This window comes from Colobus angolensis, unplaced genomic scaffold (assembly GCF_000951035.1).
Source record: "Colobus angolensis palliatus isolate OR3802 unplaced genomic scaffold, Cang.pa_1.0 Scaffold569, whole genome shotgun sequence".
NCBI lineage: Eukaryota > Metazoa > Chordata > Mammalia > Primates > Cercopithecidae > Colobus > Colobus angolensis.
Window position 1 is genome coordinate 1502764 of NW_012119254.1, and position 27562 is coordinate 1530325.

Here is a 27562-nt window from a genome sequence, read left to right on the forward strand (position 1 = left end):
CTGACCCAATCACCGCTCACTGCACCCTCAACCTCCCAGGTTCAAGCGATCCTCCTACCTCAGCCTCCCAAGTAGCTGGGACCACAGGCGCACACCACCCCATGTGAGGCTAATTTTTGTATTTTTTGTAGAGATGGGGTTTCATGCCATTGCCCAGGCCAGTCTCCATCTCCTGGGCTCAAGTGATTCACCTGCCTTGGCCTCCCAAAGTGCTGGGATTACAGGTATAAGCCATCAGGCCCAGCCCTAAACCCCTTTATAAAAAATTTTCTTGGTTCATAGACCTCCTGAATGCCTATCAGACAGTTAGTAGACAGAGCTAGTAAAGACATCCATGGGAGGGGAACAAAGGAGAAACAAGAAAAGTTTTTTTTTTTTTTTTTTTTTATAAAATGGTCAAAAATGGTAGTAACTGCCATTTTAATATCCACAGCCTAAATAGTGTTCCAAAGATCATGTGTCATTTTAGGAAAATAGTTACCTAGTTACTAGGTGAATCTTAAACTCTATAAATATATCCAAGTGCATTGCTCTGTGCATAGAACACATACATAATGCCATACAATACCTTTTGAAATAGGTATTCTCAGCAAGCAGATAATACTGGGTTTTAAGAGCTTACACTACATAAATACTATATGCAAATTCCATTTTGCAGATATAGTACTAACAAACTGTTGGCCTTACTACAGAAGAAAATAACCTGTCCTATACTCTACTTTCACTGAGAATTCATAACTAAACTTTTCACCAAAGTGCCATAAAACTAAATTAGTATTCACTTATACTGTTCCCCAGCACAAGTATTTATGGTTTATTGCCATTAATTTAACCTAAAAGATCAAAAGAGAAAAAAATTTCAGTAGTTTACTTACATCACAATTACAGCCAAATACTCCATTAGAAAAGGAAATCAAGTTATAGGATTTGTCACCCCAGCGTACTGTTGGATCTCCAATAAGGATGGCTGCAAGAATCTAAAATAAATTTGATTTTTCCAAATTAAAAGGGTTTAATATTGGTTTGCAAGAATTCACATCTTAAACACATATATCATCTCACCATTCCTCTTCAGGTCAACCAAATTTAATAAAATGATAATATAGTTATACTCGAGAGAGTAATTCTGGCCTGGACTTTAGGGGTTTCTCAAAATCTCAAATCAAGAAAATCCTACCAGAAAAGAAAATGCTGGTACAATATTCATGAATGTTTACGGAACATAGAATTGAGAGAAGGCTTTGTAACTTGAATAGGATAAAAGATCTTGATAAAAGTTTAGTCATTAAAGTCTAGTTAGGAGGAAATATTTTAAGAATTCATTTCCTACTAAACCTGTTTTTCAAACTGTATACTTTGGCCTATTAATGGATCATGAAATCAATTCAGTGCATCACAATCAATATTCCTTATAAAAAAGGAGAATAAAATAGACTGTAAATATCAGTGTACCTCACAGATAATAAAAGTAGTTAGTGTTCTGTGAAACTCCTATTTTACATATGTGTTTGCATGCATACACACATGTATATATAGTGGGCTGCAATCTAAATGTATTTGTAACTAAAAATTGTGGTCAAAAAAGTCTCAACAACACTGCATTAAAATACGTTCTTCCTTAAAAAGAAGTCTGGTGATTCTCCAAAAACAAAAACAACAACAACAACAAAAAACCTCTTTCCTTATTACAAGGGTTTTCAATCCTTGATATTCTTTTCCTATTATTTAATACCAATTAATGCATTATAAAATAATTTAAGTATTTTCAAAAGACTATGAGATTTCTAATACAATTACTATCTTTTATTATTTCCTGGGAAACTGAAATGTCACCCTGGGAGTGGCAGGGGAGCATAAAATAAGGCCATATTTACCCTTAACGTCACTGACATCGATGTGTTCAGTAATTAACCAAATGACAAAATAAATGACTTAAAAGGGTGACATAATTCTTAGGAGAGACACTCCCAACTATGGTGGTGTCAAGATACACTAGTGCAGGTTATGATTAGGTTCTCATTTCACCTTTGGCAAGAAAAGTTCATTAACCTAGAGGTCCGTGTGAAACAGAAGATAGTTAAGTACCTCAGAATAATCCTCTGGTGTTACATGTGGACTGTCATCCTCCATGGAATATACCAGTAAACTACTCTGAATTTTTTCTAACAAGGCCAAGTTCTCTGCATCAAGACCAATCAGATACTCTCGTGCCTAAAGGGCAAGGAGATGATGATCAAATATTACAACTGAAATACAATACATCAAAAGAGCTTGTTAGAGAAAAGCTTCGTTAAGAAAAGTGTAAATTAGAACCTTAGCCCATCGAGTTCGCTCCTCACTAGTTAATGCTGCAATCCCAGGTCCATCAGCTTCACTATGGCACTTCTTGTGGATATATGTCAGTTGTCTTATGGAAGATGAAAAGAAGATTCAAAAACAGTACAAGCAGAAAGTAACTACTTTGGCCTTTAAAAGGTCATAACATTGATCAATATTTAAATGTTTGGATATATTACCCAAAGAAACCACTTATGATGCCAATAGATTTCCCACAGCACATATTTTTAAGTGGTTGTGTTCTATTAACACCCAAAGCATATTTGACAATAATTTAATTTCAGTAAATAAATTTAGTTATTGGCTAAATTTAGTTTGGCTGATATATATTTTTGAAATGTGCATGCACTTCTAGGTTACAAGTAAATATCCTTTTTACTGTAAATATCCTGACAATGGAGAACTTGAAAAATATCCTGGTAATCAATTTCACAAATATCATGTACATCTTATCCAACTAAAAACTATGTGCATATATATTTAACCAGAGGACTTACTGTATACTCAATTAATACCTGTGTTTTACCAAAAAAAAAAAAAAATAGAAATACCATGTAATCAGTTTTAAGTGTTTTCATATGTGCCAGTTTGTTACTTCTAATCATTATATTTTTAAAGAATCTATTAGCTAAGGATAAACTACTTCCCCTCCATAGTATTTTATGCTCCCAGATTGATGAGTTTCATGTATCTTTAAACATACAGCAGATAAATAACTGGGTTCTCCCATAAAGAAATTTTCATCAGTCAAAAATCCACAGAGCTTTAATTTAGCTCTGCTTCTTCATGGCACATATTAAGAAATTACTTCCATTTAAAAGCTTTCAAGGTTTTCTCAGGAAGTGAGCTAATGTAGCTTAATAAATGGTCAAAAACCACCACTAGTAGCCATCAGTTCTGACTTCATCATTCAAAACTGGAATTCGTCATTTATCTACTGATTTGCATACTCTCCTCTGTTTGTTCATCATATCTGTAACACTGGTAAAGAAATAATTCTCTTGCGGAAAAACTCCCCCCTTTTCATTTGCAAGTTAATGGTGTCCTGAGGAATAGAATAAGGGTTTCTTCACCAATCTGCATCTATAGCGAGAGCAACTTGCCTTGCCTCTCTTCCTGCTTACTTGTCTTTAGTAACTACTGATTTTGCTCCAATTATAAATAAACTTTTGCAGTTTGTGGTTACTAGCATAAACTCTGAATTTCTAAATAAAATCAACCTGTTTCTCTCCATATGGTACTTGTTGCTACCTTTCCGTTATCAACTACCTCAAAGCACCAGTTTTGACTATGAAACTTTTTCTTCCTCCCTGAAATGATCATTTTCATGTTCGTTTTACAAGGTGGTCATTATTACGGAGAAATTACAAAGGAAAGTGTGTTAAACCTGAAATGACATTTTAAGTTTGATAATAAAAGGTCACATAACTGCCCAAATCGTCACCATTAAGAGATGCAGATTTGGTAACAAGATAATCTCTCTTTTCCTTTAACTTGGCTAACTATGCAACAGTTTTTCAGTTACACATCTAATTTTTTATATTTCAAAGCACAAAGATTTGTATTAAAAATATCTGCATTACAGAATCATATATTTTTAAAAATATTCTATACTCCACACAATCTGGCTTTTTCTTCATCGCTTTCCGTTCACTTTTTAATTTACTGTCCTCAATTTTTGTTCTCCAGTGATCATCTTGAAACTGCTCTTCTGAAAGTCACCAATAATGTCCATTAAGGAAACCTAGTAGCTTTATCTAAGTCTAGTTTTCCTCATTATAGAATTTTGACACTCAGGAATGAATGTTAAAATTATCTTCTTACTTGAGTTTTTCACACGGTCCCATTGTGGTCTCCGTATCTCACTGAAGTCTTTTTCACTGACCATTTGTTCTCCTTACACTGCTGAATGTGTCCTTTCCCAAATTTCTGTCACTGGCCTTTCCAAGCTCCTCTTGTAAGTTTCTCCCTCGGTAATCTCATCTACTTCTTTAATAGTTTCAATTATCACTTTTATGTAAGAGGCAACCAACTCTCTAACTTCAACACCATTTTCTCTCTCAATCTCTGTTACCAAAGTTCCAAAGTTCCAAAAGCTTGTTGGATATCTCTACTCCAATTCCTGCCAACATTTCCAACGAAATGTACATTTAAACATTATCTCCCCCCTTTCCCACAATTTTTTAAAAAGATCTTAAAAAATAATATATGTATAAATCTTCATGTCCTCAGATTAGGCAATGGTTTCTCATATACAATACCAGAAGCACATGTAACAACAACAAAAAAGATAAAATTGGATTTTGTCAAAATGAAAAATATTGTGCATCAACAAGTATACATATGTAACAAACCTGCACATTATGCACATGTACCCTAGAACTTAAAGTATAATAAAAATAAAATAAAAATAAAAAAATAAAAAATTTAAAAAATTTAAAAAATAAAAAAAATAAAAAAATAAAAAATAAAAAATAAAAAAATAAAAAAAAATTAAAAAAAGAAAAAAAAGAAAAATATTGTGCATCAAAAGAGGCCATCAAAAAAGTGAAATGCCAAGCCTAGGAGATATAATTTGCTAAATTATATATCTGTAAAAAGACTTATATCTAAAGAACTATTACAATTCAATAATAAAAAGACAACCTCATTTAAAAATTGGCCAAGTAACTGATTAGACATCTCTCCAAGGAAGATATGTACAAATGGCCAAAAGGTATGTGAAAAAATCTTCAACATCATTATCAAATATAAACTACAACGAGATCCCACTTTACCCTTACTAGCATGGCTACAATAAAAAAGGCAGACAATAAGTGTTGGTGAAGATGTGGAGAAACTGGAACCCTAATATACTGCGCCATTTTGGAAAACTCTCTGGTAGTTTCTCAATAGTTAAACATAGAATTACCACATGACCTGGCAATTCTACTCCTAAAATATACCCAAGAAAAATGAAAACATACATTTACATGAAAACCTGTACACAATATTCAAGGAAGCATTATGAATACTTTACTATTTGTCTATTATTCATAATAGACAAAAAGTAGAAACAACTCAAATGTCCATCAACTGATGAATAGTTAATAAAATGTGGCATATCTGTAAAATAGAATGTTATTCAGCAATAAAAAGGCATAAAGCATTCATACATGCTAAAACATGGATGAACCTTGAAAAAATTATGCTAAGTGAAAGAAGCCACACACAAAAGGCTACATGTTGTAAGATGCCATTCCTATATTAATGAAATGTATAAAATAGGCTCATTTATAGAGGCAGAAAGTAGACTGGTGGTTGTCAGAACTTTTGGGGTTTTTTTAAGGCAAAAACAGAAATCTAGATGTTTATGTAAAATTTCATGATTTTTAAATAGTGATTCAAATTCTGCTATCCAAGCAAAATAGGTCACAGGATGAATGTAGCCCATGAAGCACATGTGTTCAATTTCTGGAAGAGTGGCTTTGAATAATCCAATTATAAGCCTGATCTAATAATTATATGTCAAATTTAAAACACACTAAAACATGTAATGGGAAGACACACAAATATTATCCAAGATATAAAAGCAAATGATTAAAAAGATAAATCTGCCTAAATCAAAATTAAGATTGGACAATTTCCAAAATTTGCTTCAAGTTAACTGGAAGAAAATGTTTGCAACACACATAATCTATAACGCATTAATGTGGAGACCATATAAATAATTGCTATAAATCAATAAGAATAAAGTAAAATAGCCAATAGAAAAATAGGCCAAAGTAACTCACAGAAAACACAAATAAGTGGCCTATAAAACATACAAAAACGCTCAACTTCACTTGTAATGAGGGATATGCAAATTCAAACAACAATGAAAACCATTTTTCACCTGTCAGTTCACTAGATATAGCTTTTTTTTTTTTTTTTTTTTTTTGAGACAGGGTCTTGGTCTGTCACCCAAGGCTGGAGTGCAGTGGCATGATCACAGCTCACTGTAGCGTCAACCTTCTGGGCTCAAGTGATCCTCCCACCCCAGTCTTCCAAGTAGCTGGGAGCACTCCCAAGTAGCACTATCATGTCCAGCTAATTTTTTAACTTTTTGTAGAGACAGGGTCCCCCTGTGTTGCCCAAGCTGGTATTCAACTCCTGACCTTATGTCATCCTCCAGCCTTAGTCTCCCAAAATGTTGCAATTACAGGCATGAGCCACTGTGTCCCCCCGCCACCAGATATGCTTTAAGTTTAACAGTACCATGTCAACAATGATTAGAAGTGGGTGTCCTCACATAAAATACTGGCAGAAAAAACAATGCCACTGTGGATGACAATTTGACTTAGTCAAAAATCTTAAATGTATACATCAGATGATGTGAAAATTTCACTTCTAATATCAAACCGTAGATATTTTATCCAAATACACAAAGAAGCATGTTTGAACATGTTGATTATTTGTTATAGCAACAAATGGAAACAACTTTAATGTCATATCATAGAGAAATGGTCACATCAACTATAATATATCCATTTGATGGAATTATATGTAATAGTTTAAAAGAATAAGGTAGATGTATTTGTACCAATAGAAAAGATTACATTTATTGTTGATTAAAAGAAGCTAGTGAGAAAAATAACACTATTTTTTAAATGTGCAACTACCCCTGTGCCTCATGTCAAACACAAAAACCAATTAACTCCAGGAAGTCTATAAATACAAATGTAAAAGGCAAAACAAAATTCTAGAACATAAGAAATTATCTTCTTGGCAATGAGTTAGGGAAAAATTTTTTAAAACAGAACACAAAATGTATCATCTGTATGGTAAAGATTAAAAGATTAATAAACTGGACTACATTCAATTAAGAACTTCTGTTTACCAGGAAGATGTGTTTAATAGAACAAAAGATCAGTTATCAACATTTTCTGTGTATTGCAACACACACGACCAAGTAAGAACTCTTACCCAGAATGTATAAAGAACTCTTACAACACTCACACACTAGTAGACATAACTGCTTCGGAAAACTGGCGTTATCTATTGAAGCTGAACATACACACACCCTATGACTTGGCAAATTCTCTCCTGGGTGTGTTCCAGACAGAAATACATGCATATGTACACCAAAAGACTTACACAAGGATTTTCACAGCAGCCTTTTAAAAATAATAATGTAAACTGTAAACAACCTAAATGACTGCCCCTGGGAAGGAGTGAAAGTATGGAAGAGGGATGAAGGGAATCTTCTGGAATATTAGAAATGTTCTAATTTTTGACCTAGGTGCAGGTTACATGAGTATTTAGCTGTACACTTCTGTGTGCAGTTTTGTACATGTTTGCAATATTTATTAAAAATAATTTAAGTTATAAATACATATATATACCCAACAATTAGAAAACAATTAGAGCAACTGATCATCTGTTAATAATATTAAAATACTGTTTATTTGGCTGGGTGTGGTGGCTCACGCCTGTAATCTCAGCACTTTGGGAGGCCCAGGTGGGTGGATCACTAGATCAGGAGATCGAGACCATCCTGGCTAACACGGTGAAACCCTGCCTCTACCAAAAATACAAAAAATTAGCCAGGCATGGTGGCAGGCGCCTGTAGTCCCAGCTACTCGGGAGGCTGAGGCAAGAGAATGGGGTGAATCTGGGAGGTGGAGCTTGCAGTGAGCCGAGATCGCGCCACTGTACTCCAGCCTGGGCGACAAGCAAGACTCCGTCTCAAAAATAATAATAATAATAATAATAATAATCCATGGGAAAGTAAGGGAAAGGGCAAAAGAGGTATAGTTGAAACAGCACTGACTATAAGTTTATAACTGTTGATGACAGGAGTTGGTAACTGTTGAAGTTAGGAGATGTGTACACAGGAGTTATCATTATATAATTCCCTATATATTTTGAAATTTTCCATAATATACTTTAAAACATATATAATATATATATAATACATATTATGTATTATATATGTATTTTTAAAGCTAGACATGCATGTAAATTCGTTGCAACAGGTACGGAAAGATGGAACACACTAACTAGTAACAGTGATTAATTCTGAGGCAGGGAATGGAATTGGTAATATATGTAATGTTTTCCTTTTCTCCAAGTGAACATATTTATGTACGTCTAGTAAAATTTAAAAATAATTTAAATTAAAAGTACAAATAGACTTTTTTTTAAAAAAAGCATGTATAAAATTCTTATTTTTCAGCTTACTATCACCTTGAAAGGCAATTCTAAACATGTATATTTTAATTCAAGCAACACCGTAAGACTTAATGAGATTCAAGAAAGTAGTCTGAAAACCTGAGAAGCTCTGGCGGGGTGACCAAACATCCTTCATGTATTACATCAAAGACAAAAGCTCGGCCTCGACACAGCACTACAATGTGGTTTGGGGAACGCCCTTCACTCTCTGGAAACAGAAACAGAAAACACAAGACTCAAATCTAAGGCTAAACAGGAGTAAAGATGCATATATCCAATAGAAGAAAAGTAGGCATTCTTCCAATATTTTAATCATATAGTCATCAAATACATCACATAACAAAAACAATGTATTAGTGGAATTGCAGTTACTATGACATAAATACATACTCCTGACACTTGTTCCATGTGAGACATCTAGAAATCCATGAGTTTCAAATACCCTGAAAACCACATAAATCCCAAACTACTACAGATCTTTCTAGATTTATTTAGAAACAGAAATGGGAAGGGGAGAAGGAGACCAGTGGAATCTTGGAGGAGAGCCATTTGAATTAACAGGTTTCTCTTTTGGATTATTTTAATGTTAATTACTCATCAGGTAATTTAATTACAGCAATATCTAGCTATGATAACTCAATAAAATAATTTTCAGTAGAAAAGGATACAGTATGCCTGAGTGGCAAAGGAAAAGAATTTTGTCCAGTCTGGTAACACCTGGTAAGCCACTGACAATGGATTATCTCTGATTTCTTTGGCACACCTTAACTCTCCAAGTACTGTTTGTTTGCTGTAAACCTCAGACTACTGTTATATAGCCCCATCTTTAGGTACTTGTCCTTTTGCCAAGGATCTTCTTATATGATCCCTGCCCCACCTTCTAAGAAAAGAAAACGGAAAAAGAGGAAGAAAGAGAAGACATACACTGCTGCTTGAAGGAAATATACTGGTGGGTATTATTTATGGGTCAGTATTAAGTGCTTTACATACATTATCTCATGAAATATTTTCATCAACTATGAGGAAGAACAGTCTCCTGATAATATTACTCTTTTTTCTCTTATACCTATTTCCTCAAGACCTAGAGGGTGAGGTATGTATTTTCCTTGTTCCTCATGGCTACCTCTAAACCATTTCTTCTTTCTTCCCCTTCAAAAACCTCCAGATCCTTTTATCTCGACTACCACTACTCTTTTATTGCTGGCATCTCCCAACCACACCCCTTTCAAAGTTTAGGGCTGGGAAAGAAAAAAGAAAATAAACCTGATGCCAAATTAATCAATAAATGGTTGGAAAGGGTGAGGGTGGCAGAAGGGTGCTACCTCAGGATAAACCTGGAGGATATTTGAGCAGAAAACCGAATGAAGTGAGAAAAGTATGCCATGGAAATACCCGCAGAAGAGTGTTTCAGGCAGAGGAAACAGCAAACACAAAGGCATTAGAATAAACATGAGTTGATCTGCTTAAAGGAAAATAAGGTCAGTGCAGCTGTGGCACAGAGAAAAGGGTAGAGTGGTAGATAAGGTTGAGACCCGATTATACTGGCCTCAGAAAGTGGTTTCCAGTATGATGGGAAGGAAATCAATGGACGGTTTTAAGCAGGGGAGTGATAATGTGATCTAACTAAAAAGATCACTCCAGCTGCTACATGGAGAACAGATTATAAGGGTGAAGAGAAGGTATGGCAAATTAGGAAAGTGACTAAAGTGGTCCAGGTGAGAACAATCTACGAGAGACGGGATGGTGGCTTCGACTGGGGCCTGATACTTGAAGGACATAAGAGGTGAATTGTTTTCCTTTTAAGATGGAAGATATTACAGATTGGAACAATCAAGTAAAGAAAGAAAACTGATAAGCGGCAGGGAGAGAGGATAATGCAAAAGCAAGGTCCCTGACTAGGCAAGAGGAACCGGGACACAGCACAGATATGGAAGAGTTGTCCTTAGGAGTCAGAGGAGTTAATCTAGTTTTCAAAAAGAAAAGTATATGAATTTGCAGTAACATATTACAAGGGGGTAGGGAATGGGCAAATATTTGAATTAGTATATTTACACTGGTTGCAAAAACAAGTTACTACTGACTTAGTAGCTTAAAACAACACAAATTTATTATCTTACAGGTCTAAGGACCAGAAATCTGAAATGTGGCTTACTGGGCTAAAATGAAGGTGCTGTCAGGGCTGTGTTCCTTCTAGAGGCTCTAGAAGAAAATAGGTTTCCTTCCTTTCTCCAGCTTTTAGAGGCTATCTACATTCCTTGGGCTCATGAACCCCTTCTTCCATCTTCAAAGCCATGAAGGGAAGATCATAATCTTCTCATATTGCCATCTCTTTGGTTCTCTCCTTTGCCTCCCTCTTCCATGAATAAGGACTCCTGTGATTATACACTTTGGGCACATGTGAATAATCCAGGATAATATCCCCATTTCAAGGCCAACTGACTAGCGACCTGAATTCTTCTTTACCATGTAACCTAACATATTAACAATTTCAGGAATTTGAAAGTAGACATCTATGGGGGACCACTACTCTGCCCAGCACTGGAAGGCTGGTAAATGTCATGATGGGAAGATTGCTCATATTTCTTGAGAAGAAGAAGAGTTTGTTAGCTAAAAAGAAGGAGGGAGAAAGGCATAAAACAGTTTTCTCTGGAAGAGAAAGAATAAGCTAACCAAGGAAGATAGCACAGTAGTGCTGGAGGCCAACTTGAGATTTAACTGAGATCATTAAGTGAGGTGTTGCAGTTTTCTCTGGCCAAGTAAATTGCTAGAGTAGGTATCTTTGATATGTCGAGAAAATACAAACTAAATTTTAAACGATGTTTAGGTTTTACCACACTAGTACTGAGGAGGGGTGACAAAGATTTGAATGTGTATGCCTGGGAGTAATGATGGTGAAGAACCAGAAAGAAGTGAAGACTTGGGGAAGTAGGAATGGAGCTGTGAAGCGCAGTAACATCATTAAACTGTAAAGCACAATGTGGCCAAAGGAACAGCTGAGTTGGAGTACTGAAAGATGTAGTTTCCTAGAGCTATAAACTGAAGGAAATGAGAGCCTGTGGATCGTCTACAACTGAAAGCTAAAATCATCAACAATGTGACTGAGATAGTAATGGAAAGAAAGACAGGCACTGGAGCTAAAGCAATCAATAGATGAAGGGGAATGGGCAGGAGGTAAGTCACTGCAACAAGGTAGTGGTGATATAACCTGAAGGCATTTTTTTCCCCAAAAAGGCTAAAATTGTTAAGCAAGAAGGGAAAACAGAAAGGGCAAAGGAAAACAAAAAGGATACCAACACCTCCCACAGGCCCTGTAGTGCTATGTAAAAAAAAAAAAAAGAAAAATCCCCCTTGAGAGGGTACAGGGGAAGTAGTAAGCTTAATGAATAATCAAGCTTTAGTAACATCTTTCAGAGAAAAAGTTGAGGATATAATGGATTTTGCTGATCATGAGCTCCAGAAAGTACAGCAGAAGGGTTTAGGGAAGTCATGAGGGTATATCGGAGCAATGAGAAATTTGGATCAAATTAGACCATGCACAAATCCATGAATCCAGTTGACAAGGGATAACATGAACAGTCTGGGCTTTTTGTGTAAATGTGGTAAAGAGGGATGAAAAGTATGACTGAATTAGTCTCAATGGTCTCTTAGGGGGTAGGTAAAAACAAATAAATAAACAACAACAGGCTGGGTGCTGTGGCTCACACGTGTAATCCCAACACTTTGGGGGCTGAGGCGGGCAGATTGCTTGAGTTCAGGAATTCGAGACAGCCTGGGCAACATGGCAAAACCCGGTCTCCACAAAAAATACAAAAATTAGCCAGGTGTGGTGGCATGTGCCTGGTCCCAGCTACTCAGGAGGCTGAAGTGGGAGGACTGCTAGAGCCCAGGAGGTCGAGGTTGCAGTGAGCCGTAATCGCACCACTGCATTCCACCCTGGGTGACAGACCAAAAAAAAAAAAAAAGACAAGCAAAAAACAAAAAACTAGTTCTAATTATAGCCTGCTTATTGAGACTAACCTCAGTGACTTAAATGCTGCCCATCCTATGAACACTCATTTTTTCAATTTTCTCTCTCTTTTTTTTTTGTTTGTTTTATTTTTTTGAGATGGAGTCTCACTCTGTTGCCCAGGCAGGAGTGCAGTGGCATGATCTCAGCTCACTGCAACTTCCCACTCATGAGCTCAAGCGAATCTCCTGCCTCAGGTTCTCGTGTAGCTGGGACTACAGGTGCGAGCCACTGTGCCCAGCTAAATTTTCTGTATTTTTAGTAGAGATGGGGTTTCACCATGTTGGCCAGGCTGTCCTCAAACTCCTGACCTCAGGTGATCTGCCCACCTAGGCCTCCCAAAGTGCTGGGACTACAGGCATGAGCCACCATGCCTGGCCCAATTTTCACTTTACTCAAGATAGATTTAATGGCCCCAAATTATTTCGCCATTGCAAAAAGCTTTAATCTTTCAGCCCCTCTTCCTTTGTACCTGCCCCTCCTGCCCCTCACTGATGCTGAAGAAAAAAACACAACACGTCATCTCAACTAACTTTAAATGCATGAACACATATCTCAAATGGGCACTCAGCGGTGTTCAGTAACTCCATTATTTCCACAGCATGTTTATTTTTCCCACTTTCCAAAAAGAATATTTCAAATCTCCTTTCTCTTCAAATCTTCCATCCCAGTTGATGACCTCAGTTTTTATTTCACTAAAAACATAAGCAATACAAAGTACCTCCTCATCTTCCTACAGCAAAACTGGCCAATCTGTTTGCTTCTAGATTCACTTTCTGCATTCCCTCCTATTGCCTCTCTTCTTTGATCCTGTCAAAGACTAACCCTCCACCTTTCTGCTCTTGATCCTCTTGCCTTTTACCTTTTCAATGACTTTGGCTCCTTATCATCTCCCCTGCAAGATTATTTTTCCTCCTCTCCTGTATCAATGCCTATGATGTAATATCACAATCTTAAACAAATTATTTTTGATCTCCCAGTGCACATCAAAACTTTTCTTGCAAGCATTATTTCCAGATGTTACCACTACTTCATCAATCTGCTTTTGTCTCTTCCAGCTGGGCTTCCCTCTTCAACTTTCACTAAAACTGCATTTTAAATGCAAACCAAACACCTTACCTTGGTTTATAAAGTACCGTATGATCTACTTTCTAGTCACCTTTCCAATCTGCCCCTCCATCTCCCTCCTGTGTACCCTGCTCCATCCATACTGCCCTTTGAATCTGCCAAGTTTATTCCTACCCAGGGCATTCTGCCCTTAACACACAAAAAAAATAACAACAACAACAAAAGTGAACTAAACAAAAGAAAGCCAAAAAACTCTGCAGGTTCATCTTATCATTCAGATCCTTGGAGAGGCCTTCCCTGACTATCTAATACGAAACAGCCATGTAGTTACTTATCTTATTTGAACACTCTGTATACTATTTGCCATGAATTCTTATTTTTTTTTCATGTTTACCTCACACTTTATCCCTAACTCTACATGTCTTCACAGGTAAGCCCCAAAATATAATAACCATGTCAGCTTCAACCAACATGTCAAGAGATGCATTATTAATGAATCCCCATTTTACAAACTATAATTCAAAAGAGTCACCTTATCTAAGGATATACCTACTAAGTGATAAAGACAATTCAAAACTAGGTCTATTGATATTAGTTCTTAATTGGTATGCATATTTTCTTTTTTTGCTATTACTCTTCTTACATTGATTTTATCTTGTTCATCTTTTACATTAAACTTCAGACCATGAATAACTCAGTTTCCCTAATCCTTTAATTGTTTCACTGGTAACATCAAGGTAAATATATGTGGGCTTGAGGACATTAAATATCTCAAGCATGTAAACAAGTTTACAAAGAAGAGTTGAATTCCACATGAAAGTAAGCTCATGCCCCTCATACTATGAGCATGATTGGCTATAAATATTTTACTTTTAAATAACATTTTATGTAAGAAAAAATCCATTCATAATTATACTCTTCAGTAAGGGTAAACTGTGAAAAAAACAGTTACCACAGCAGATTTTTCCACTTCAAGATAAGCTAGGACACCAAGCAGAAACTGCCATTAAACTGCCAGTTTAAAAAAAAAATTGATGAGTCAATCTGAACTCATGTGTCTCCAAGAAGAGTAACTCCAAGCCAGGCATGGTGGCCCATGCCTGTAATCTCAGCATTTCTGGAGGCTGAGGCAGACAGACTGCTTGAGCCCAGGAGTTTGAGACCAGCCTGGGCATCATGGTGAAACTCCGTCTCTACAAAAAATACACAATTAGCCAGGTGTAGCAGTGCCTGCTTATAGTCCCAGCCACTCATGAGACTGAGGCAAGAGGACCACTTATGTCCAAGAGGTGGAGGTTGCAGTGAGCTGAGATCGCAACCTGGGCAACAGAGTGAGACCCTGTCTCAAAAAAAATGAAAAAATAAGAAAAAGGAAGAGTGACTCCAGGCTTTTACCTCATATAAGGTGGAGGGACAAGCAGACTCACAGGGAGACTGCGGCATGATGAACACATATAAGCAAACACTTAAAAAGACAATTCAGGTAATAAAAAATGATGGTAGAAAGAGAAGCATACAGATCATATGTTTCAGGATTTTCTTAATACTCTGATTCTACTATTCAACTAAACTTTAAACTTTCAAATGATGGAATATAAGCATCGGGTTTGTGTTGAACCATGTAAGACACATTTAGAAAATCCATTGCCATAAATCACATCTGAACTAATGAGAATGATTCAAATATAAGGCTCACAGAAAACCTTTCTTTGTCAAAGTCCCAACAGTAATATTCTTCAAAAGTGTATGTTCCATCACATCATAGTAGGCTACCCAAATTCCAGTGCCTTTACTAAAAAAGATACCTGAATTATTACTTACCGGTCTTAAAATAATTCATAATTGAGTCTCTAGTAATTCCTGGAACCTTGCAGGTAGAAAATAGCATTCGGAATTGATTCATATCTAGAGGAGTATTTCCAACTTTATGAACAGGCACTTTTTCTCTATTAAAAAAAAAAAGATTTTGACCAAGAAGTCATTATAAAATTTAAAAACCAGCCACAACTGAAGTATTCATCCCCAAATAAGTAAATTAAGCTTCTCAACATTTTGCTACCTGAGACTTCAGGTAAGCCTGTTACTAAATTCACACGTGTCCTTACTTTCTTAATAGCTGCCAGTAGTTCAAGTTATGCCAAAGAATTATACTTCCTCTTTCCAACTGAGTCCCTTCCTTTGGTGGCCAGTAGTGTTCAAAATGAGCTGCAGGACCCGCAAAGTTGACATTCAATTGTGATGGTATACGAACATCCAGATAGGCAACATTCAGCCACCACTCTTCCAGCTAAAAGAAATTGAGAACATCATCTTAATGTTCTTCATAATACATGAATGTGTCACTACTGGGAATTTTAAAAGCAAGCTACATTTGTCTTTAATTATTCTTCAACATTTAAGAACGTGTTTTTTGGCTGGGTGAGGTGACTCACACCTATAATCCCAGCACTTTGGGAGGCCAAGGCAACATAGAGAGACCCTGTCTCTACAAAAAAAAAAAAAAAAATTTAATTAGCTGGGCCTGCATGTAGTCTTAGCTACTCAAGAGGCTGAGGCAGGAGGATCACCTGAGCCCAGGAGTTCAAGGGTGCAGTGAGCTATGATTGTACTGCTGCACTCCAGCCTTGGTAACAGAGAAAGACCCTGTCTCAAAAATAAATAAATAAAAACATGTTTTCTTGCTTTAAATCATCATACATATTGAGAAATGTTATTGTGATAATTTCTTTTCAGCAGAGAGCTACAGGATCTTAGGTATTATTTGGTTTAACTACACTATCAAAAACAAGTAGCAAGAAAGCACCAAAAGATACCTTCAGACATATCATTGTATTGTAGTCACAAGTATGCAACAAAGTACATAAGTGTTTCTTCAGAATACTTGGGGCATAATAGATAATCAAGAAATCCTTACCTAATCATAACAGTTATTAAGGTATTAACAATTTTCCTTTTCCAAACAGAAACTGAAATACTAAATCAGAAATATAAAAACTGGCTGGGCATAGTGGCTCACACCTGTAATTCCAGCACTTTGGGAGGCGGAGGCAGGCAGATCACTTGAGGCCAGGAATTTAAGACCAGCCTGGCCAACATGGCAAAACCCCATCTCTACAAAAAATACAAAAATCAGTTGGGTGTGGTGGTGTGCACCTGTAATTACAGCTACATAGGAGGCTGAGGCACGAGAATAGCTTGAACCCGGGAGGCAGAGGTTGCAGTGAGCCGAGATTGCACCACTGCACTTAAGCCTGGGCAACAGAGCGAGACTCTGTCTCCAAAAAATAAATACGTGAAAGAAAGAAATAAAAGAAATAAATAAAAGTTTTCAGCAGGCTTCAAAGTAATTTAGATTTTTCACAAACACTGTTTTCTATGTATCTCTCTTTCACAATATGCAATTGAATTCCATGCATAAGTAAGTACATCTTATCAAATTACCTAGAGTATTTTTTGAAGAAAGTGATGTTATAAACTATAATTAGTAATTCAGAAAGAGACATAAACAAAAAAGACACAGATAAAACAACAATTTCTTTACCTTTGCCCCACTTTAATTAAAATAACTCAAGGCTCAAAATTGAGAACAAAGGAATCAGGAAGTGTGAAATTTTATTATTCCATCACAGATATCAATGGTTCATCAAAAAAAAAAATCAGCTTGCTTTTTATTTCTAAAACTAAATGATAGGTACAATAATTATTTCTAGACGAAGGCAATGCTTTTTAATTATAAAAAAAATTATAAATTAAATTTATATTTAATTTAATTTAATTATCCTCTGATTCATAAAAGAGAATACAGAAATGGTTGAGCTGAAGAAGTGAAAGAATTTTGCAGAAAATTATTGAGACCTTCAATAAATTTATACTAGCTTCTTCCTCAATTTATCTAACTGAAATATACAATATACATAACCATTCTCCACTCTGATTTTTAATGATTCCCTTTCTCCACTGTACTACTAAAATATTTCTATGCCACCTATGTGACATGTCCATTTTAGAATTTCAGATTTTTCCAGCTAGTCACCTGGACAAAATGTTTTTCTTAAGCATAGTCTACAGATCACCTGCAGCCAAACCACATGAAGTGATTGTTAAAATAAGAATCTCTGGGCCTCATTCCAGACATGTGAATCAGAATCACTTATCCCAGCAAATCTGCATTTTAACAAGTTCCCGAATCCACCCACTGAAAACTCCCAAAGTTAAGTGATTTATTCCTTCTTTTGGATTATGAAAATGACAATAATAAACTGTAAAAATTTTTACAGCAATAATTTAAAAATAAAAACTATGCACTTTTTATTTATCATTCTTTAAACATCATCAATTATTCAATTGTAACAACAAATACCCAATTTCTTTTTCCTTTTGCCCTTTCAAGCAATTTCTGGTGCAATTTTTCTCCAATCCCACTTTGAAATTTTTGAACTATTTCTTCAGTTTTCCTATATTCTTCTTCATCTGCAAATGGTTTCACTAGAAAGGAAAAATATGTATTAAGGTATTTAGAACAAGTACCACCAACTCACCTGTATTATTACTAACTTACACAAATCTTAAGACTTGGATATGTAAAACACAATACTGTACTAAATATCAGAGCAGAACAATAAAATTAAGAGTTGACAACATGAAAGTGGCAGAAAAGAAACAAATAAAAGATTTGGAAATCCTTGCTTGAGAGAGTGGGATTAGCAAGTTGGGAGGGAGCCAGGGAGATGGGGCAAAGGACTACATTTTTCATCACAAGCCTATTTACACTATCTGGCTTTTCAAACTGTGCAAAAATTAACATAAAGAGAGAAAAAAAACTTTGGATATTTTAAGGACATGGTTGACTTGAAAAACACGAGTTTGAACTGCACAGGTCCACTTATACCTAATAAAATGAGTGTGCTTGCCTCTCCTGTCCCTACTTCCACCTCCTCTACCACCTCTGAGACAAGACCAGTCCCTCCTCTTCCTCCACATACTCAACATGAAAACCATCAAGATGAAAACTTTTATGATGATCCACTTCCACTTAATAGATAATAAATATACTTTTCCTTATCATTTTTAATAACATTTGCTTTAACTTAAATAATACAGAAAATAATACATATAACATAAAAATATCGGTTAATCAACTGTTTATGTTATTGGTAAGGCTTCTGGTCAATAGTAGGCTATTAGCAGTTCAGTACTTGAGGAGTCAAAAGTTGTACTTGGATTTTCTAATACACATGGGTCAGCACTGCCAGCCCTGCATTGTTCAAGAGTCACCTATACTTTATTACAAGTCTAGATGAAGAAGTAATTAAACCTTCAACTTCTAACAGTGTTGTTAAGGAAGCAGGAGCTTAGGAGAGCCAGAGTAATGCCATTTTAATTTCAGCTCCATCTGCAGACTAACAAGGCACAATTCCTTGCTGGTCATGACCCACATTCAGAAAATATTTACAGTTGAGTCAACAGCCTATAGATATCTACAAGGACATACTCCTAAGCAGCAGAAAGTCCAGGTGTCCCAATACCCACAACAATATATGTTTTCAAGAGAATTACAGATGTGCTTGGATGTATTCACACACTAAAATGTCAAGGATAGTTTTATTTAAATCAATAGAATAATAAATTGTGTCATGTTGTCTGCTCACCCTCATGTAGACGTAGCTTAGTTTAGTCTTTACATTGATAAGGGCTCTATATAAGAAAAACTTAAAATAAGTATAGTGCATTCCTTTGCTTGCCCTCTGAGGATGCCCTCCTCTACAATGGAGTAGCTTTCAACAAGCTGTCTCTTCTCACTGCCCTCTGCAACTCACCTTGAATTCCTTCCCGCGTGAGATCCAAGCACCCTCTTAGGGTCTGGATCAAGACCCCTTATCTGGTAACATCTTCTGGTGACTACAAAGGGACATTAGGATGAGATCCCATGCTGAAGAAATTCAGCTGGCACAGCACTAATTGGCCACCTCTGATAAGTGGGGTCTGTCTTGGCATCCTATCAAGGATAGTATTTCTAGCCCAATGGGGTTAGAGTCTGAAGGGTATAATATTTGGGTTAGAGTCCCAGACCAATGGGGTGAGAGTCCTGGGGTATAATAAAAATTAAAGTAGCCTTGCAAGATGTATGCCAGAATATGCTTTGGACTAATCCACTTTGTCCCCTTTGCCAGATATGGGAAAGCTACAGTTCTCGTCATTTCCCAGACTGTTGCCTTTGCTTTACTGCAGCCTTACAGTGGCCCCTATGGCCAGCCCAGAGGTTTACTGCATTCACTTTCCACACTTGCCTTTTGTCCATCACCTTTTCGTTTGCTTTGTCATGTCTCAGGATAGCATGGGAAACCTGAGGACTTACAAGGTTTGCTCTTGATATATATATTTTGAGACAGAGTCTCGCTCTGTCGCCCAGGCTGGAGTGCAATGGCGCAATTTTGGCTCACAGCAACCTCTGCCTCCCAGGTTCAGGTGATTCTCCTGCCTCAGCGTCCCAAGTAGCTAGAACTACAGGCACCCACCACCATGCCCAGCTAATTTTTGTATTTTTAGTAGACACGGGGTTTCACACTGTTGGCCAGGCTGGTCTTGAACTCCTGACCTCAGGTGATCTGCCTGCTTTGGCCTCCCAAAGTACTGGAATTACAGATGTTAGCAATTGTGTCCAGCCTGTTCGTGCTATATCTTAACCATTGCAGGACTTAGATGCTTTTACACCCCACGTTAAAACAGGTAGAAATCTTTATCTGCTTGCCTCTGTGGAAATCTTTATCTGCTTGCCCCTGTGGAGTCCCATTCTCTTGTCTGAAGTTTCAGCCTGTTGGCATTCAGATGGTTACTTTTGCCCTGCAGTTATGAAATTAAATAGAGTCTTCCGAAGCTCTCTATTTTTCTCTTCTTTTCTGCCTGATTTGAATCTGTTATTATTAGACTACTAGTATTGAAATAAAACTTGCTGTTTAGGTTACTTGGAGATTTTGTTTTTCTTGTACAGTTCAACCAGAACTGCAAAAGAAATGTACATGTTAGAAACTCATTTGAAACTGAAAAACAAAATGTGAAAAGGCAAAACAAACAAACAAAAACAAAAACAAAAAAACCTTCAAACTTCCATGAAGACTACTTTACCCAAAATTTTGATCATGGCTTTCCTGGAGTGACTCACTGGATGTCTGGGTCATTTCCAATTAAGAAATGTTTATAATATGGGAAACATGTTTCTAAAATTTTGGCAGCTTGGGCAACATGGAGAAACCCCATCTCTATAAAAGATACAAAAATTAGCAGGACATGGTGGCACCTGCCTGCAGTCCCAGCTACTCGGGAGGTTGAGGTTGTAGGATCACCTGAGCCGGGAGGTCAAGGCTGCAGTGACCCGTGACTGCACCACTGCACTCCAGCCTGGGTGACAGTGAGACCTCATCTCAGAAAAATAAAATAAAATAAAATTGTGGAATGATTTTATCTATAAAATACTAACATCTGACAAACAATTCTAGATTTCTTGCTTCCTAAGTTTTTGGATTCATGTATAGGTGAGTGCTCTTTGTTGTCTCTTCCTTTCCCTTTGTTGTCCCTTTTCCTTTTTGCAATATACTTTGCAATATACTCAGCCTTCTAAGCCCCAGGAGACACAGGAATACTCATATTCCCCAGGTTGAGGTTAGAGGCCCCACCCAGAGTTGGATAACCTATTTGAGTCTCAGAGTCGTATTTGCCAGTACCTACTGTTTCTTAATCAGCTGTATATTTGCTGTCTGTGCCTCACTAGTGACAGATGTCGCCCTGTGCTTGCATGCCCTGAAGTTTAAACCTATCACTTTTTCTGGTCTTGATGATTTTCATTCTCTGGGTTATTTAATTCAGCATCTCTCAACTGAGGGAAGCAAACATTCTCCCAGTTGAAAAATAATAATAATTTTATATAATTTAGAGCTAATTTAAAATTTACCTATGAAAGAAGGTAAAAAGGAACAAGTAGGGAGAGAGAAATGTGAAGAAAGTTGTGAATATAAAAATGTATTTTGGGCCGGGCCCAGTGGTTCATGTCTGCAATACCAGCATGTTGGGAGGCTAAGGCAGGTAGATCACTGCCTTAGAGCTGAGGCCAGGAGTTCAAGACCAGCTTGGGCAAGATGGCAAAGCTCCATTTCTACAAAAAATACAAAAATTAGCCTGGTGTGGTGGTACATGTCTATAATCCCAGCTACTTGGGAGGCTGAGGTGGGAGGATCACTTGAGCCCAGAATGTCAAGGCTGCAATGAGCTGTGAATTTGCCACTGCACTCTAGCCTGGGCAAGAAAGCGAGGCTCTGTCTCAAAAAAAAATAATAACAACGTATTTTTGGTAAGAAAGATTATACAGAAGAGAATACTTTTGTATGAAAAAGATTCTTGTATGGTAAATTTTTGTTCTAAAGTAAAATGACTGATTATTTAGGAAAGAAAGAAGTTTAGAACAAGTCAGAAAGTCCAAGCATGTCACAGATGGTTTGTGTAAGTCATGATAAGATTTGTGAAGGGGAATTCATGAAAGGAATTTTGTATGTGATTAAATTGGTTACAGTGAAAAGAAAATCATTTATAAATGAGTCTTTATAAATTTTGGTCCCTGATGTTAAAACAAGATTTCCTTAAGGTATTAATATGCTCTTAATAATATTACAAGAAATTTTACTTTTATAAACTGTTTCTTTTAAAAAATCTCAGAATCATATCCCAGAAGTTCAACTTTTACTGTGTCTCACTGCTTATTGCTTTTTTGAGGTCTGAGAGAATTCTTTCCTTCAGCTTTGTCATCAGCTTTTTTTTCCCTCCAGTTCTAATTTTACTGTTGTTATGACCTAATGCTAAAATATTTTATCTTGAAAGTCCAGAAAAGCAATGTTTACCTCTAGTATAACTTGATTCTGTACTTTTGGCTTTTTAAAATATATCTAAATTTTCAATGTAATCAAAAAACTAATGCTGTTCCTAAGAGTGAGATAATCCTATGCTATACCCATAACGTTGAACATACTCTTCCTGGGTCCAGTTAAATTCAAGCACTTTTTTCATCAGGTTTGATGTCCAGGTTATCTAAATGGGCTTTCCATAAGGAAAAGTAGTCACACTGCAGAATTTTTTTTTTGCCTTTTTGGTAACTGTCTTAAGAAACAAGATTTTATAATTTCTATGCTGTCTTTATTATTAGTTTTTTTGGTGCTAAAACAACTAAGATTTAACAGGGTTAAGGTTTTTACATCATGTAGCCTTCCGTATTGCTTCTAAAGCATTTTCATTATCACTTTGGCTAAATGAGTAACTATTATTTTACAATGACCTCTGCTTCTGTTTTGATCAAGTGTTTTCAGCTTTTTAACATGTTTAATAAACATCCTCAAAATCAAAATCCTAAATTAAGTCTCTGACTTGGTCTTATTGCTGGATTTATAAAAGTTATAAAAATTAATTACTACAACACTGTAGAATCTTTTTACAGCTTTTAGTCAGACCATGAACTCCATTATCACCATAATATAGTTTGGATGTCCCCTCCAAATCTCATGTTGAGATGTAACGACCAGTGTTGGAGGTGGGGCCTGGTAGGAGGTGGCTGGATCATGGGAGCAGAGCCCTCATGAATGGCTTGGGCTGTCTCCTTGGTGACAAGTGAGCCCTCAGTCTGATTTCACACAATATCTGGTTGTTTAAAAGTGTGTGGCAACTCTTCCTCCCTGTCACTCTCTCTTTCTTGCTCTTGTTTTCACCACGTGAACTGCCTGCTCCTGCTTCACCTCCTGCCCTGATTGTAAGGTTCCCAAGGACTTTCCAGAAGCAGATGCCAGCACTATGCTTCCTGTACACCCTGCAGAACTGAGAGCCAATTAAACCTCTTTTTTGAAAATAAATTACCCAGTCTCAGGTATTTCTTTATATCAATGCAAAAACGGCTTAACACATACTACTTCCAGCCTGATAATTACATATACTAGAAAAAAATCAGTTAAAGGGCCAAGTGTAGTGGCTCACACCTGTAATCCCAGCACTTTGGGAGGCAGGGGCAGGTGGATCACCTGAGGTCAGGAGTTTGAGACTAGCCTGGCCAACTTGGTAAAACCCCATCTCTACTAAAACTACAAAAAGTTAGCTGGGCATGGTGGTGCATGACTGTAATCCCAGCTACTCAGGATGCTAAGTTGGGAGAATTGCTTAAGCCCAGGGGACGGAGGTTGCAGTGAGCCAAGATTGCACCAATGCACTCCAGCCTGGGTGACAGAATGAGACCATGTTTCAAAAAAAAATAAAAAGAAAAGAAAAAAAAATCCGTAAAAGGACTCCCTCTAGTTCCTTAGAAGGATCCTTATCAAGTGCTATTAACTAATCCTTTTGCCTTAAAGTTACAGGGCTTTGACTCCTGGGTACATATAGCTCATCTAAAGAAGGTACTGACTCCTGCCAGTATCTGATAGCAAGCTGAAACTAATCAAAGCCTTGTCTTTAGACCTGGACAATCAAAGTAAACTGTTCTCATGAGTCCTACAGACAGAGACATGGAGACAGACCTGTATTCAAAACATTAAAATTCATTTAATAATTTTGCCTGTATCTGAATATAATTTTTCTATGCCTTGATATTAAATAATTTAAGTATTTGGCTACATATGGGCTTCCTTTCCTGTCATTCTCAAAACTAGGTGGGGCTTATGACATTTTTGTTTAAAACATTAATTCCTTATGTTTTGTTTTCCTCCATAATTTGAAACTGTTTAGTCCTTCTAGGCCCAGAGACTACCACATGAGATTGTAAGGGCTTGTTGTGGAGAATAAAATCAATTCAGGCCCTCCAAATCAAGGTCAGGCAAACTGCCTCTAAAGCTGAGCAAAATGCTTGTATTTTATATGGCTAACTGCTACAAGTCAAGATTAAAATAGCTTAATGGATAGAATTTATAAATAAGTAAATTTTGTAACCCTGCCATTTGGCTTTTGGCTCTTATGTTGCTTAAAAGGGGTTTTAAGGTTAATGAGTGCCTGCCCACCTCCATTCCCATCTGGCCTAGAATGTTAATTGGCCATAAGTCTTTTGTTTAAGTCCCTTGGCCATAGAGGTCCCACCAAGAGACATGATGGACCCAGGGCAGGTAGCACACCACCCTGACATCGATATTGGACAAAATAAGAGTTTGGCCATTGATGGCATACCTTGACAAAAAAAGGGGGGACTATAAACTAAAATAAGTAAATTTTTAAAAGTTCTAAGCCCTTTCCCAACAAAATGAACCCTCTTCTTGGCCAAAGGGCATCTAAAACACCTGAAAAACTAGTTTGGGCCATGAGGGGAAGCAGGGAGATTGGACATGCTTTGCTATATCTTTCCTCTTCTTGGAATTCAGTCATAACTGACTAGCTTAGCATTAAAATAGAAATCATAAGATTGACAAAACAGACTCTTTATGGCAATAAAATACCAAATTATAAATAGGATCTAAGATCACATCAGGCAAGGCTTAAGTCTCCATCGCAGGGTTAAACAGTCATATGTTACATGCATGTTTGTTCAATATTCATGTATCAGAACCACATCCATAAATATTCATAACTCTGCTGTTCAACCAGGAGACTTAGTCGTATTAAAGACTTAGAAAGAAGGACCTCCTACAGACAACTTTCTCCAAAGTGGAAAGGACCCTATCAAGTGCTTCTAAGTACCTCTAGTGGAGTTAGGTTTAAGGGAGTACACACTTGGGTACATTCATCCAAAATTAAACGGGCCCCTCGTAAAGTCCCAGAGGCATTCAACGTGGTGACCACTGTTCCAGCATACTCTTGTGAGCCAGTAAAGAATCCTGTGGCTTCTCTTCAAAAAAAGAATCCATCCAGTAGATAAGCACTACTCTCAAAATGAAATTACTGGTTTTAATAGTAAACTTGATCTATTATAATATTGGAGCTAATTTGTTCACAGAATGGGCACAAACTATGGCCTCCTTTATAAACCAGAAAAACTGTTGGGTATGCAGTGAATTACCTCTTTCATCACCCTCAGGCTTACCTTGGCATATCAAATAGGCCAATTTAAGCCACCTCAATAAATGGTTTATAATAGATAAATACTTTCCTTTTCTAACGTATCAAAAAGACACCAGCCACTATCCTTCCTTTCCTCTATTGAAACGAACAAACAAAAAAACACCTTTTTCAATTATTCTGCAGACAACTAAATAACACCCCCACTTTAGGCTATACCATTTTTGATGGGTTTAGTTGATTAATGGCTACCCAAATTCAGGTGACAGGTAAAGCACTCTTATGTCTTGAGAGACATGACACCAGCCCAGCCACTTCCAGGCTGAAACCTACAACGTGGGGTGGTTGCCACCCAACAATGCAATCAGACTCTGGTCTTAACTAATCAAATGTGGACAGAATGGCAAAATAAATCTCTAAGATTGGGTGTCCATCCTTCTCCTTGGGGATGGTTGTGGGCACACGGGTCTCACAACTGGCTATACCTATCTTACAACTGGACTGGACAATGTACTAGGGGTCAATGTACTAGGGGTCACGAACCTTCTATGACATATCATTATACATCTAAATTCCTTCCTCACCAACTGAAAACCAGTCAAGGCCCATCATAGATGATGACAAAACAGGCTTCTTTGTGGTTTTATCCTATGGCCATATTCTCTCCTCAAGCAGCAGTTATACATATTGAATCACAAATAAAGGCCCTAGCAAAAACATACTGGTGCAGCTTTCAATGACACTCATCAGGCTATCACCCTCCTGACAGAATAAACTTCCCAAATAAGACCAGTGGCCTTGCAAAACCATACGGCCTTATACATTTTTTAACTGCAGCCAAGGGAGGAACTTGTGCCTTGAACAAAACTGAATATTATATTATGTTCCTGATTACTTCCATAATCTATCCCAGGACATGAGTTCTCTGGAAACTTGTATTTTGGCAATGGATTCCTTGTCTTATGACCCTGTAACAGCAGGGTTTCATGAGCTCTCCAGCACTTGGAAAGCATTTCTTTTCAGTATGTTTGGTATTATAATATTCATTATTATTAATTATTGTGCTTTTTATTTCTGTTGTGCTTATTGTATAGGGCTGCAAGATAAAATAGCTTAGCAGCTGTTTCACCTATCTATTTATTAACCTAGTATATTAACCTTCTAGAAACAACTGGGACATCATGCAAGCAAGGAGCTCCCTGACTCCCTGAAGAGGCTCACTGCACACTATTATGAGAAGACCCTGTTCCAACAATCAACATCCACTGCCTCCTAGAAGGAGTTACAAAAGGACAACCTTCACCCTTTATCTCCCCTTAAGGTTAAGGGTTCTCTCATAAGTAGAGGGGGAAATCTTGGGGAAGCAGGAGCCCAGGAGAGCCAGAGTGACACCATTTAAATTCAGCTCCATCTTGAGACTAGCAAGGCACCTTCCTTGTCAGTCATGACCCAGTCATAAGATAGTTACAGTTGAGGAAACAGCCTAAAGATACTTACAATGACACACTTCTACAACAGTGGAAAGTCCAGATGTCTCAATACCCATAACAATATATGTTTTCGAGATGATTAACGTTATTCTTTGACATATTCATGCACTAAAATGTCAAGGATTGTTTTGTTTAAATCAATAGAATAATAAATTTTGTCATGCTGTCTGCTCAACCTCACAAAGACACAGCTTAGTCTTTACATAGATTAGACCCCTATGTAAGAAAAACTTAAAGACTATCTGCTTGCTTTCTGAGGATGCCCTACTCTATAATGGAAAAGCTTTCAATAAACTTTCAATAAGCTTTCAATATACTAAAAGATTATTAACATACCTGATTCAAGGTATTTTTTTAATGATTCTTCGAGTGAAGGAACAGGCAGTGATGGAAGAGAATCCTGGTACTGAAATGTTCGTTCTTCAGTTGATTTAGCCAATTGATTTTCCATGATAGAATCACAGTA

At 36.9% G+C, this 27562-nt stretch overlaps 1 protein-coding gene across 1 annotated transcript in view; it reads right to left on the reverse strand.

Annotated features, from left to right (window-relative positions):
• The window catches only part of CROT (carnitine O-octanoyltransferase), a 56068-nt gene extending 28506 nt beyond the window's left edge, over nucleotides 1-27562 (reverse strand). The window contains exons 1-8 of the mRNA XM_011961774.1: nucleotides 27433-27562; nucleotides 17964-18088; nucleotides 15709-15890; nucleotides 15425-15549; nucleotides 8629-8737; nucleotides 2314-2407; nucleotides 2086-2211; nucleotides 876-977 (exon numbers count right to left, since the gene is read on the reverse strand). Coding sequence (XP_011817164.1) covers nucleotides 876-977; nucleotides 2086-2211; nucleotides 2314-2407; nucleotides 8629-8737; nucleotides 15425-15549; nucleotides 15709-15890; nucleotides 17964-18088; nucleotides 27433-27547 — 978 coding nt within the window. The 5' untranslated portion in view covers nucleotides 27548-27562. The remainder of the gene's footprint in view (nucleotides 1-875; nucleotides 978-2085; nucleotides 2212-2313; nucleotides 2408-8628; nucleotides 8738-15424; nucleotides 15550-15708; nucleotides 15891-17963; nucleotides 18089-27432) is intronic.